Source organism: Pithys albifrons, chromosome 19, assembly GCF_047495875.1.
Source record: "Pithys albifrons albifrons isolate INPA30051 chromosome 19, PitAlb_v1, whole genome shotgun sequence".
NCBI lineage: Eukaryota > Metazoa > Chordata > Aves > Passeriformes > Thamnophilidae > Pithys > Pithys albifrons.
In genome coordinates, this window is record NC_092476.1 from 8,459,548 (window position 1) to 8,474,255 (window position 14,708).

The window sequence follows — 14,708 nt, forward strand, 5'->3', positions numbered from 1 at the left end:
ATCTGCTGAATATCACTCTCAAGTCTTTGCAAGAAAAAACCCGATCAAACAAAATGAAATCAAGGGAAGGGATAAAACAGCTCTTTCCAGAGTGAGCCTATGAGTGGAGTTTGTTTCTACAGCTCCCACAAGTCGTTGCAGAGAAAGCAACAGCAGGACATTGTGGTTGAGCTGAGAAATCTCTGCAAAAATCCTGAATGTAAAGCACACTTTGGCTTCCTACCAACTTCTGTAAAAAAAAAATTTCACCATTACAAAACATTACTAATTTTTTTATGCTTTCAGCACATTAGGAAAAGCAGAATTAACTGTTCTACTGGTTTAACTTCCTTTATTTACTAAAGCCTTGTGGTTTGGTTCTGTTTCATTTCATTCTGAACCCAAAGCCATCAGGTGGGGGGTTTAATTGCTTGATGAAGCTGTTGGGCTTCTGCATTCAGCCAATCAGTATGAATTCAGTGCAGAGCTGGAGTTGCCAGTCAGGGCTACAGAAGTGAAGTTATTGAGTCAGAAAGATCACAAGCACCAGTAACAACACATTCTTCCTTATGGAGAAAATGTGCAGCACATGAATCATTTCCCTCCTGACACAGAAACTATAGTGCCTGTTTTTAAATAGTTACTTAAGGAAGCAGGAATTTGTAAGAGAACAGATAAGGAGCCCTTAAAGAAGGCTGTGAGTACCTCAAAAGCTGCTTCTGGTCGAGGAAGCCTTCATGTCTCCTTCCATTCCCTTCTCCAAGTGCCTGGCTGAGCAATCTTTCCAACTCCCGATTCATTCAGCTCCTCTTCATGAGTCCTGCACTGGAGATGCAGAAGCAACTTGGATCCCAGAGCAAAAGTCATGCTACTGACTCCTCCCTCCTTTATAATTCTCTAGATTTTATAAGCAACTGGATTTTCACTTTCACTTATGGGCTGAGGTCAGTAGGAACAATGCTAACGAGGCACGTTTGTGCTGCTGTGTGGGACTCTGCAGCTGGAAAGCATGTTAAAAATCACTCCTCACAAACAGCTTTTCACAAACCTGCTTATGGGCACCTGGGCAGTAACTCTGTCCCTCCATTGATTGCAACAGCTTTGTAACCAGACTGGATGTGAGATCTGCTCCTGGGTCCAGTGCTGCTTTGCATTGCAAGGGGTCCCAGGGCAGGAGAGCCTGTGGTGCTGAGCTTGGTCTGTCACCTGGCAGGGATCAGAGCTGAAAGACACCCTGCTAGAACACACACACAGGGCAGCAGCAGCACTTCTGCTGTTTGACTGAAGTTGTGTCCATCACATAACTTGCCACAAGCCCCTGGGACCAAAGGGAGGGCAGAGGGAAACCAGAGGAACCCCTAATGATAAACTCAGCTGACTCTGGTCCCACAGGACACAGGGAGGAAAACTCAGTGCCTGTAACACAGGGAACAGATGAGGGTAAAATCTGCTTCTTTCTTCTCTCTCTTTTGGGTGGGTTTTTTTAGGGTGGCAAGGACACAAGTCAGAGTTGATTTTAACTATCAGCAAAGCAGTGCAAAGTTACAGCAGTAAAAGTGACCTGGAAAGTGGCTGACTCTCTTTTTCTCTCTTCCTTATAAGCCCAGGTAGACCCACGAGCTCTTTTCCTGACGTCACCATTCCCTTTGGCACACATAACAAGCCTCCTCCTCCCTCAGCAATGTCCTGCAGTGCAGAAACCCTGTCCAAGGAGTTCCCAAGTGCCATAAGCTTTATCTGGAACTGAAAATAGTGATGTTTCCACCAGGTACATAGTTCACTCTCTCATTAAGTTTCTTTTCATCACACTTTGTCTTTATTTTCATCACATGTCACACAGACTGAAAAGTCCAAACATTTGCAAACTGTGCTCCAAGAAGAAATGAGTGTTTCTGGAAGGATTAGCACGCTTGGTGTATCCCAAACACTGCAGCACTTGGTCCTTGCAGGGGAAGAGGTGGAGGCTGAGCCCAGGGAGGCACAATTTCAGGGGTTTCTTTAGCAGTTAGCAAACAGAAGTGATCAGTTCTGATTTAATCACAGTGCTGCAAAATCACAGTGCCCCTCCAGTGAATGTGGGTGGTTTGGTTTGCTCTTACACTCCCAGCTCAGGGCAGCAGCTTCTGGGCTAGAAAAATGCTCCAGCACTGGAACATTTGCCCGTTCCAGGCTCAGGACATTAAACTTGAGACCTTTCCTTAGGAAGAAACCCAAACCACACCACCACCAGCAGCACTAAACCCAAACAAACCAAACAACCCACAACAAACCCCCTGTTTCCCTTATCTTGTGCCCTTTCTGCCCTGGCCTGGAAGGGTCACCTTCAGCATGTAAAAGAGGCTTCTACATCTCTGAAAGAGTCAAATATTGACATCAACAAGTCAAGGGGTGCATCCTCTGCAGGGACAAGCATGAGGTAATGCAGCCACTCTCCCAGGAGGTCCCAGGTCTGCGATGTTTTTCCTTACAGTCTTCCCCCCTGGCCCTTGGCTGGGGACTGGACTGACTTTATGGGCCAGGACTGGCTGAACATCTTTCAACATCTGATGCAAATTAGCACAAGGAAACAAGCTGTAGCTAAGGAATGTAGCAGCAAAAAATACACTGGGATTTTTGGGACCTCCAGAGGATTGCTTGGTTTGAGGACTTGCTAACAGGGCTAAGCCCTTCACTCAAACTCAGCCCAGCTAAAGCAGCTGTGTTCCAGCTCTAGTGCAAGCTGAACACAAGACAACAATATTCTGACTCAAAACTTTAGTTTTGCTTTTGTCTCAGTTCATTTTTCACAGGATAAGTGAGTTTCTGAGTACAGAATTTGGTAATACCCAACCACATGAGCTGCTCCAGATTAGCCTCTTCCTCAGCACCACCATTGAATTCCCCTGGCACTGTACCCACATGATGCTTCCATTTTCAGTGTTCCCTGTGAGTAAAACCAATTCCTCCAACTCCTGCTTTCTGCAAGCACAGAGCAGAAGTCCAGGGGAAACATCTGCTGCCCAACCTGAAACTTCCAGAAACAGGTAAAGAACTTCAGTACTCAAAAAGCGCTTTGAGACGTTTATTTTGCTTTGTACAGACAGAGCTTGCACTGCATCCTTTGATGATAAATTAAGTAGGCGATAAATGGAAAAAATTATTAGCAATTCATGTCTTTCATGAAGAATTTCCCCTTCTCCTACTCACCCAGAAACATGTTTTAGGAATTTACTTATTCATTAATTAAATTGTGTTTGTATTGCAGTATTTCTATAAGCTCCGTTCCTGAATGAGGCTTCATTCTGACTTCCAAGAGCAAAAACCTCCAACATGAATTTTCTCCATGGCCAAGGAATCTTATACTTTGATCCACCCTGACAGCACAAAACCCCTTTCACTTGAATCCAGAAAGACCCAGAATATCAACATTAACCAGAAACTCAGCATGAAAAATGAACCAGAAGACGTGAGACGAAAATATGAACACAGAAGAACCCAGTTTTTCTTAGCTCTCATATTTATAACTACAAGAATTGTTTTAGGCTTCTATAAAATTTTCCTTCAAGCACTTCTTACCTTTTTTATGTACCTTATTTCCTCTTCTGGGAAATGGAAAGCAATAAGGCAGCCCAGGGATCTATCCCAAGTCTCAGCATTAACAGTCATTGTACTGTTGTATTGTTGGTCTGAGTGTGTTTGCTCCTGGTTTGGCTTCAAAGCCTCATTTATCTATAGAATCTCTTTATATTTGTGAGGGATTACCCTGCTAGTCTACTGCACTAAGGAAATAGAGCATGAAGTCATTTGTGATTGAAAGATAAAATTAGTCACCATAATGGCTTATGATACGGTTGTAGCAGCATAAAATTATCTTTATTGACAAGCAATTCACCAGTCAGGCACCACAAGAAAAACTACAGCCATTTTCTGGCAAAGTTCCATTACAAATTTGAGCATAGACAATCAGCTTTGCTCCAAAGAATAACAAGAACTGATACTGTGAAAAAAACAAGTCTTATCTCTTGGCATCTCTTATCTTCCTGCAACAGAAATCAGCGGCTACGTGAGATGTTGTTATCAGAAAGACCTTCTGTAAGGTGGTTCAAGAAACCTATTCTGAACATCAGACACTATTCTTTTGTACTTGATATACCAAGTTAACAATAGCCCTTTACTAAAAGGCCAGAATTCATCCCTAGTGCTCATGTGTTGCTTTGAAAATAAACACAGTGCTTGATTCTTCGCCAGCTGGGCAACCGGGCAAAGACTCACCAGGTGCAGCGCCCAGAGGTTTCAGTTTCCACACAGTTCTGGGTCCCACAGGTGCTGCAGTGCCCAGTGCTCACTCAATATCCATGCTTGGAGACCCCATTGTGCTAAGTCCCCTGTGGACATCCCATGAGGAAGTCCCTACTCACAGGAGCTGCCCTTGAGGCAGAAGAGAGACCAAAGGCAAGAATGAGAACAGACTAACTTGAATCATAGAGCATCAAGCTTGCAAAAGTCCTCCATGTCACCAAGTCCAACCTTCAATCACATTTCTATGATTTCAAGGCCATGGTCAGTAAGAGAGATACACAATGTCACTGAAGGGATGAGCCTCCTCTACTGCAGGAGCTGCTCCTCACTGCCCTGTGGGAATGCACAGAGCAGGGATCCCTCATGCTCTGGGTGCAATACAAATCAAAGACTTGTGGAATGGTTGGGGTTGGAAGGAGCTTAAAGACCATCTCGTTCCAAGCCCCTGCCATGGGCAGGGACACCTCCCACCAGCCCAGGTTGCTCCAAGCCCTGTCCAACCTGACCTTGGACATTCCCAGGGATGGGGCAGCCACAGCTTCTCTGGGCACCCTGTGCCAGGGCCTGCCCACCCTCACAGGGAAGAATTTCCTCCTAATACCTAATCTAAATCTACTCTCTTTTGTTTGAAGCCATTTCCCCTTGTCTTGTCACTATATGCTCTCATAAAACATCCCTCCCAGTCTTCCTTGCAGGCTCCCTCCAGGTACTGGAATCCTCCTCCTCAGTAGTTCCCAGGGTAGCCAGGGCTGGTGGGCCACCCAGGGAAGCTGCTTGGAGCAGGATCCCACTGCCAGGGCACGAACATTTCACCAGCTTGGCGACTTCTCATGAACAAGCACAGAAATGGTGGGATGACCTCCTGCTCCAGAAGAATGCAGGGTGCTGGATGAGTCAAAGAATCAAGGCTTCATCTTGATACTCTTACATTTCCTTCAGCAAAATTACCTGACAACAGAAAGCAGACATCCAAAACATCTCTGGCTTTGCAGAGACACAACCAACAACATTATGGACTAAGTAGTTCCTTCACAGACAATTAAAGAACTAAAACAGGATCCAAAGCCTTCTGTGAAAGGAAACTAAAGCAACTTCTCAGAACTATTCTTGCTTAATATCCAAACTAGCTGTTACAATTTTTCCTTTAATAATAGCAAAGTAGTATCGTAAAAGAAAAGCTGCAATTTAAATCCACATTTTCCTTGATTACTCCATAAAAAAACTGGGGTGACCTTAACATATCTTAGTTTCTCCACTGCTAAACAGGACATAAGGAAATGTTTTTTCCTGAAACATCAACAGTCTGAGTCCATAAGACAAAGCAAAGTTCCAAATGTCACTCACCTCCAATACTTTCACTCCCATGTTCATGAGGCATTTCCTGGCTAATCTGTTACATCAGTAGTGTATGAAGTAATTTATGGATGACTGTAAGTTTCTATGACAATGAACACAGTATCACAAAAGCCACCTTTTTGGCCAAGTAATGCACTGGTCAAACACAAGGAAAGGTTCTCAGGCACAGTTTTCCAAGATTCACCAGATGCAGTTCCCTGAGGTTTCTGTATCACCATAGGAACAATCTCTCTGCTCAGTTCAGGGCTGCAGCTTCTGTATTGGAGAAATGCTCCAGTGCTGGGGCATTTGAATACCATTACACTCATGCTCCAGGCTCAGGGCATTAAAAACATATTACATGGTTGAGAACCCATGTAATAATCCATCACACAAAGCTGAATTAACATCACTTTCCAGTACATTCTTACATCTACTTCCCCCCTGCCTACCACCCTGAGGTTTAGTCCAGGCTGCCACCTTCTTTCCAACCAGGTTCTTTGGCTCAGGCTTTTCCAGCTTCTGCCCCATCCCTCCTCCTTTAAGGTCAAAAATCAGCAGAGCATGACGCAAAGGCGAGTGGAGGAAATTGTGCCTTCTGCAAGTGCACAGTGGAAAACTACAGACATTTTAGGGCAGCCAGCAGCACTCCACTGGCAGGCCAAGCACACAGCCTCCTCTTCCAGATGGCTGACATGGTCCCCAGGGGTTCTGACTGACAATGTCTACCCCTTGTCTAAGGTTTCCTTTAAGGTGACATCTTGGTATATGATGTTTATAGATGTACCTTACTGGTGATATAAATTCATGAATTTTCAGTTTTAATGGATTATTTCTTTTCCCCTCCCCCTAGAAAAGACTTAGTTTAACATCTTAAAAAACCCAGTGGCATATTGAGATATATAGTGGGCTGTAAAACCTCCTTAGCTGAAAAACTGATTTTGTATTACACAGTTTGACTGCCAGAGCTCTGATTTCATTATAACAACAGAAATCATACACCTTGTCTTGCATTAATTAATCATCTGTAGACTTTAAAATGAGATCCTCCAAGCAGCCTGTAAAAGGAGACCCCCAGCCTCCTTCAAAAAACCTTAAAGAAGTTTGATATTTCCCTGACCATCTTGTCCTAAAGTACAGGTATATTTAGAGGGGGGTTAATGCTGTTTGGGATAAGCTACACCTGCTTGCAGATTTACCCCATAGCCAGCAAGTCCACAAGGATTTATGCACTGGAGCCCCAAGAAGCCATTCTGCTCCTGTGCAGTGCATTCACATGGACTCACAGACAGACAGACAGCCTGCCCACCTCAGCAGCACCCACAGGCACATCAGCCAAGCTCCCACACCTCAGCCCCTGCACCTCGCCCAAGAAATGAGAATCAGAGTCCACAGTCCAAGGCCAGGGCTGAGCAGACACCGTGACGGGCAGGAGATCACATGAGGCTGCTGATAACATGGTACCAGGCACCTCTGGAGATGACAGCACAACCACAGCAGCTCTGACTCCCTGGGCAAGGAGCTCTTGGAAAACATGCTGCATCTTCTCTTCCTGTCCCCTCACTCAGGTTATTTTTCTCCTCAGCATTTGTTTTCTGTTGCAGCACGAGCACCCAGCCCTGCTACAAGTTTGTTTTTGACAGGTTGGGTTGTTGGCACATTGTCTGAGTGTGGGGACAGGAGCTCTCCCCTCGTGCCTGGCACTGATGGTGGGTTTGCTGCAGAAGCTGCATCTTTGTGTTGCAGACCACGACCTAGTGGACTGCACACACCAATGTGATGTTTAAGCAAATCCCAAGTTTATTCAAAAACACAGGTAATATGTGACCTCAAGTGACCCTGCCCTAGGTGCGAAGGTCTGACTCCAATTGGTTGAGGCTGGAAACATGTCCTTTTAAGGTGAAAATGAAACCTGTAAGGTGGCCCTTTGGACCCACCTGAATCAGGGCTGCAACATCTTTGTCCTCCCAACTCACCCCTAACCAACCAGAGGCTACACCTCTGCCCACTCAATCCTGATTCTGTGTCCAAGCCCAGCCTTGCTCCTGGTCATTGTGGGACTTCCTCTGATTCTGTGTCCAAGCCCAGCCTTGCTCCTGGTCATTGTGGGACTTCCCCTGATTCTGTGTCCAACCCCAGCCTTTCTCCTGGTCATTGTGGGACTTCCCCTGATTCTGTGTCCAAGCCCAGCCTTGTTCCTGGTCAGTGTGGGACTTCCCTTGATTCTCTTTCCAAGCCCAGCCTTGTTCCTGGTCAGTGTGGGACTTCCATGAATCTACTCACTCTGCCAAGAGGAAAGTTTAATGTCTCTGCTTTTCCTTGGAGCCTATGACAGCCAACAGCCTAATCTGAGAACTTCTTGAAAAAGTCACTGCTGAGGAATATTTGCAACCAGCCCCATCCTCCTTCACCTATGTTTTGTATTTATTGGACAGTGGCATCACTTCTCTGAGACCAATCTTACAGGAGTTTGCAGGCTTATAAATTAGGGTCCAGCCAAGTCTAGACTTGCTACAATCATAAAACACAATAAATGCCTGTAGGGCACTGCAACAAATGAATATTTTTTCCTTTTACTGAAAGATTTCCATTGTTATTGTAGGGCTGGGGAAGGAAAAAACAAACAAACAAACAAACAAACAGCCCCCAAAGCCCACAAACTATACAAAATGTGAACCAATGCCTCTTTTCAGACACATTGCTTCATCCCAGCGAGCTCCATCCCCTGCTAGAGAAGCTGATGGAGTTGTAGTTCTAGCAATGAAATAAAGAGCACGGTGCTCTGTTTCACCTGAGCTGGGAAATGTGGACAGCAGGACGCTGGCTGGTGCACCTTGGCTCTGACTTGACTTAATCACACAAATAGGTAACATAGTTTCAGCATTAGCATAGTTAGTTGATTCCGTTAATTGTAAAAGTATATAAGCAGAGACAAATCAAACATCTCAGCATAGTAAAATAGTGAGCAAACATTGATATGATAAGATCTCCACAATTACATGGGAAAACACAGCTTCCTGACTCTCCCACGTGTGTTGTTGTTCTGTTATTTCAGGGAGCTGTGCTGATTTCTTGTAACAGATCTCTGATTCTACCTCTGCTGCAGCTTCAGCAGGAGAAATTGGGGTGAAGGATTCAGGGCTGGAGCTGCTCTCAGTGGTCTCCCAGAGTCTGAGCTCAGAGACAGTAAGAAGAATGAAGTGAAGAGGTTGATGGTCAGGGGCCAGGCCCTGTGGTCACATCTGGCAAGGACAGGGCACAAGCTGCACCAGTGTGGCAGAGGAGTCATGGCAGAGCTGCTGGGCACCCCCTGCCCTGCAAACCCATGCCTGGGTACTCTGCCATCTCACAGAGATCCCTTACTCAGTCACACACGCTTTGTCAGAGGGTCAGGACATGTATCCCCAGGGGCTGGCAAGAGAATAAATGCACATATTGCAAACTTGGTGTCAACTAGAACCATCTGCAGCCTTACAATGTCTTCAGAGCTCAAACATTGCACCCTGTGGGTCTGTGTTTCCCATCTTGATTGAAAACATGCTCTTTCTGAGACCAAACAAGCACCAAAACGTGTCATTATCACCAATGTGGAGCAGACAATCCTTCAGAGGGTCCAGCAGACGCTGCAGATGCCTGTGGCTGTCTGCAGCATTTGGGTACCCACATCCCCAGGAATAAGGCAGTCACCAGGTGTGAGACAAGTCAGATTTACCCTGGTGACTGATATCAGGTGAAGGCATGGAAAGGAAAGGTAGGGCATGTAACACCATCTAGCAGAGAAAAACTGGGATCACACTCAGTTGTGCCTGTTTCCTTGCATGATTTTGGGTTTTTTTTAGCTAGAACAAAATTAAATAGTTCAATGTCTGTCTCCTGCAGAGTAAGATAATATAATTTATAAAAACCAACAATAACTTTCCTCAAGAGCCTAGGGTGTCTGTATAATGCCTGACATTCAGGGAAAGAGCCTACAAATTGATTGTTTTGAGAAAGGAAAGGCAAAGCTTGTGTTTTCCCAGGGAGTAAGTGCCCTTCACAGTATTTTGTCACGATGGAAATGGTTTTTAATCTTAATAGAAGCAGAAACACTTCAAAAGCTGGGAAGGTAGTAAGCTGAAGGGCTGCTGTGAGTGGAGTTAAACCCTCTCCTCTCTGAGCCATCAGAGCTGCTGACAAAGCTCTCCCAGATGGGAGCATTTCTAGTCTTTGCAGAGATAGCCCAGGTTTAAATATTTAAGATACGGGTCTCTGCTGTGACCCAAAGGTAAAAGAAGCATTAGCTCATCCTCCAGTTGCTTTAGAAGTGCCACATCATCTCCCTTCCTGAGAGGGAAGGGCATAGGTATCCTCCAGCCTCCTCCTGGTTGTTCCTGGGCCTGGGATGCACCTCTGCTTGCTGAGGCTGCCCCCAAACAGGGGCCAAAACAGGGCACCGAGGCACAGGTACCAGCACAGAGACAGAGGAATAAGGAAAAGACTTAATTAAAAATAATTATATATGCAGATACTAATCAATTATTTGAGATTACGGAAGTCCCTATCAGTTCAACTCCAACAAAACTGACCTCCAGAGTAGGCAATAGCTGCTCAGGGCAGGGATTGTGTTCCCTTTGCCTCACACTCAGAGCAGCAGCTTTTCCAGGCAAGCACAACAAAGGAAAAACAGCTCAGCCCTCAGTTACTGATCTGAGTGACAGAGACAGCCTTTCGCTGGCCTGACACCTCTGCCTCTCCCTGCAGAACAGGACTGGGATTTTTGTCTGCTTTCCTGGAGCAGTGTGGAATAAAAATCTCCTGTGCCAGTCCCAGCGTCCGCCACTTGATGGCCACCCTGCTCTGCGGGAGGGGACACCGGGGACAGCGCACCTGTCTGATCAGGGGACACGTTCCTCCCTGGTGGACTCTGAGAGCCCACATCTGTGTGCAAAGCCCATCCTCTGGCTCAGCCTGCCTGCTGCATTGTCCTGGGTCTCCATGGACCACAGAGCATCACCCCACCTTCCCTCTCCCTCTCCAGGGCAGGACAGATTCTCCAGGTCACACCTCAGCCCGCAGCTGGGCCACTTGAACTCTGGAACTGTTCTCAGGGGCTCAGCACAGTCTCTCAGACCTGTGGAGGGTTTGGGGCACTTCCAGTGGGAGAAGTGGCAGTGCCAGAGGAGCTGTGTGTCCCTGCAGCCAGTGGTCCGGAAGAGCCCTTGGCGGCTCTGCAGGAAGTGTGGGAGGTGCTGAGGGCTGCTGAGGGCCAGGGCTGGATGGTGGAGGAGACAGCCATGGAAACCACCGCTGGTTCCTCCCCACCAGAGACCCGCCAGCTGTGGGTGAGCCCCGGCTGCCCATCTCCTCCTCACTGTTTCAACCCTCTGCCATTTTCCACAGAGCCTGGGGGTGGCATCACTGCCTCACTGTTCTGGATGTGCGGGAAGGAGCTGCCGCCAGGCGGCTTCCCCATCCTCTGCACCTGGCACAGAGTGTGGATGAGGCGTGTTTTGGTGGAAAACAAAGAGGTGCCACATGTAAAGCCGAGTTCTTCACCCATTTCCAGCTCCAAGCCCCTGGAGCCCCAGCACTTCTCAGGGAGCTCAGGGATCCACTGCAGCCCACTGAGGGCTGAGATTCCCGAGGGCTGAGCATTCCCTCATGGATTCCATGACTCTGTGCCACTGGGGGGGGGGGCACCGGAGACTGAGGTGCTGCTCTCATGGGAAGAGCTGTCCTCCTTCCACACCCCCCTGGGACAGCTGGGAGGTCTCTCCTCCATCCTGTGTCACAGAGAATGGGGGGGATGCTGCAGTGAAACACCTCAGGCAAAAGACCTCAGCCAAAAAGCCAAAGTGCCCCAGAAAAACCACCTCGGCAAAACTCCTCATTCCCTGGAACAGCTCGAAGGGCCAGAGGTGCCATGGAGCCCGTGTGACCTCGCTAATTTGGCACCTTCAGAGCCCTGCTCTGCCCAGGGAGGTGGTGTGGGTGTCTGGGCTGCCTGGGGAGGGCAAATGGGGAGAACTGAGGGCAGCACAGGGACGATGTGGGTAAGGATATCTTGGCAAAGAGTCTCCCACTTTGGGTTTCCATCGGATTCCCTCAGGATTCATTAATTTTCCCGTCCAGGCCCCTCAGGCTTACAGCCCTTCTCATACCCTCCAATCCCCTCTGAACCCCCTCTTGTGCTGGGGGTGTCTCAGCCTGAGCCATTTGCCCCCTCTTGAGCCCTGCCTTGGCCCTTGTTGGACACAAAAAGCCCCCCACCCCGAGCCCAGGAGAGGCCTCCTGGGCACAGTCCCACCACAGGACTGGAGTCCCACCACAGTCCCTCCAGCTGCCCTGGAGCTGTCTTAGAGCAGGTCAGAGAATCACAGAATCCTTTAGGTTGGAACAGACCTGCAAGATTGAGTCCAATCACCACCTTGTCAACCAGACCAGAGCACTGAGTGCCATGTCCAGTCTTTCCTTGGTTACTTCCAGGGATGGGGACTCCACCACCTCCCCTTCCAAAGCCTTACAACCATTTTAATGAAGAAATTCTTCCTGATGATCACACAAGAATGCCTCCTGAGGCCTTCAGGATGACCAATGGTACCTCTGTATAAGAACATTAGAATCCCAGGCAGTAATTCAGGGGTCAGAAAATCCACAGCAAACCCACTTTGCAGCCTCCACCCAAAGATGAGGGAGCACTTACTGAAGAAAATATTATTATTGCTACCACTAATAACAGCAGCTTTACCAAACCCACAAAAACCAATTATTGTTGGAGTTGAAATATAATGAAGTAGCTAAATCATTTCCAGTGTGCCTGCAAAATGAAGAGGGGAGTGGGCCTGTTGAAAACCCTGTCAACTGTGACTGCTCTGAAGCAGCCCCCAGAGCCTGCAGCAGCCTTCAGTCAGGGGTACATTATTTAATTGCTTTCAAGTGATTTTCTGGACTGCTAATCACCATGAGGTAATTAAAAACCCGGGCAGCATGTTGAGTGCTATAGCACACCAGAGATATTAAACTTCTGAGGGTTCCTGTAATACTCATGGATGTTCCCTTTGCCTGGAGTGTGAAACACCCAGAAGGGAGATGTTGGCAAGTGGGTGAAACAGAGGGGATGGAGGACAAGTGGCCACCAAGAGCATGCTGAGGAGACACAGTGAAATATTCACACACATTCCAAAAATCATCCACTGCTCCTGAAAATACAGATCTTTTAAAAGCCATGAATTTTGGAAGGGACAGAAGTTCTCATTGTTACAGGCATAAACTGTCTCACTAAAAAGAGGAGAGGGGCAAAAAAGGAAAGAGGAAGTTTTGTTTCACAGTTCGAGTTTTTAACTACTTTCTGAATGGTTTGTGGTTTCCAAGTTCCTCATGGTGTAATGAATCTTTTTCATGTTTCTCAGGAACCAGCTACAATGTTTAATAAAGCCCAACCAGGCTTTCACCCCTGTGCACCCAGTGGGATGAGACAACTCCATCAATCCAACATTATTTTTGATCAATTTTCCAATGAGACTGTTTTTGCACAAGAAGCCCAAACAGATGCCAGTGGACACAGAGAAATGCCATTTCAAAAGCACACCAAAGTCCCAGGCTAGCCCTTGCAGCATCCCCCCAAACTGTGCTGCTTTGGAGACAGAAAGCTGCTAAAGGAGTTGTTGTGTACCTGCTGGATCAGTGTTAAGAGCCAGGATTGTGGTGACCCATGAAAAGGGTATAAAGACTGCAAGCTCTGTTGTAGACCTGGAGAACATTTCTTCCCTGGAAAGGCACCATCAAAGCAGCTTCATTGGCTCGAAGACTTTCTGCAACATGATCCTAAAACCACAATACTTCATCCCATGGCTTTCTGCTTGTCCTGGGTTGAGCTGGCAAAACGCCAACTGTCCAGGACAGAGTGAAAGAGGTTCCTCCTCCCCCCAGCCAGCCAAGGGAAAAAGAAGAGGGAGAGAGGAAAAAAAAACTTCCAAAGCCAGGTCTATGCTGAAACTAACTACATGTATTTATGCAGAGAAGAGAAAATTAAGAGGATACTACAATATAACACACACTTACACAAGTTATGTATAACAAGAAATAACTTCCCACTTCCCAGTAAACACAAATTCTACCATTTTAACTACAAATTATTCTAGAGAAGTTGGTTCTTCAGACAGACTTAAGCAGAGAGAAAAGCTAAGAACAAACATTTTACTTCCCTCAGAGAACATGATGTTAAGCCGGTGCTCTGGGCTTGGGCCTCCCCATCCCTCCTGGGACAGCAGAGTGTCTTGCTGGCACCACAGCTGGGAAGCAACTGAACTAAGCCACACCCACACACCAGCTCTTATCCCTTTTGAGATGATGCAATATGGTATGGAATACAATATTATTGGCTAGAAGAAGTCAGCTGTTAGCTAGCTCAGCCCAGCTCAAGTCAGCTGACAATTCCCAGGCCTAGCTGAACTTTAAAACCTAAATTTAGGCCCAGCTGGCTAAACCCATAACACTGCTGCATCCCCCTTTTTTTTTTTTTTGTTTAACTTTCATTTTTATCCCATGGTCAATACAGCAAAACTTTGGCAGGACAGACTTGTCAGAGTTTTTGGAGAACTGCTGGTGGTTGTTTAAAGCACCTCATCGAGCAGATAGACGTATCTAACACTGGTGTAAGGAACTAACACAAAGCACACAGTCAGCTCAAGCTACTCTTCCACTTTGTACAGTGAGTGTGAGAGGATCAAGGTGGAAAATAGGTCGTTTCATCACTCCACTGGCTGCAGCAGAGGTTCACAGTAAGGCAATCACTCTTTTGGCAGCTTGGGAGGCAGGAGGAATATTTCCACAGGAAACAGCAATTTTACAAATAGTAGCATATTTCCAAATCAACAGGCTTCAGGGAGGAACTGCCACCTCTGCTGAACATCACCACTACCACCAGCTCAGGTCCCCAAGGGTTCTTCTCTCCAGCAACAGCACTGGGGCCAAATGGCTCACGGGACTCATTTTCATCTCTGACATCCTCCTTCCTGCAAAGGTCAGGTCAAAGAAGCCTTCCAGCTCCTTCAGGTACAGAGTTTGCTTCCTGCTTCTTACTCCCCTTGTCCCCACCACTGACCTGCAGAGATGCCAGCAGGACAGATCAGGTATCA

The 14,708-nt window shown here is 46.9% G+C and overlaps 1 protein-coding gene across 7 annotated transcripts in view; it reads right to left on the reverse strand.

Moving 5' to 3' along the window:
* CD7 (CD7 molecule) overlaps nt 1–13,849 on the reverse strand; it is a 32,407-nt gene extending 18,558 nt beyond the window's left edge. Inside the window, exons 1-2 of one of the 7 annotated variants that reach the window (XM_071573349.1) lie at nt 13,765–13,849; nt 685–804 (exon numbers count right to left, since the gene is read on the reverse strand). Coding sequence is in view for 1 of the 7 variants with exons in the window: in XM_071573344.1 (XP_071429445.1) it covers nt 13,772–13,787 (16 nt within the window). In the remaining 6 variants the exon portion in view is untranslated. The other 6 variants (XM_071573348.1, XM_071573346.1, XM_071573347.1 and 3 more) reach the window with 6 other exon arrangements.
* Between the last annotated feature and the right edge of the window lie 859 nt (nt 13,850–14,708).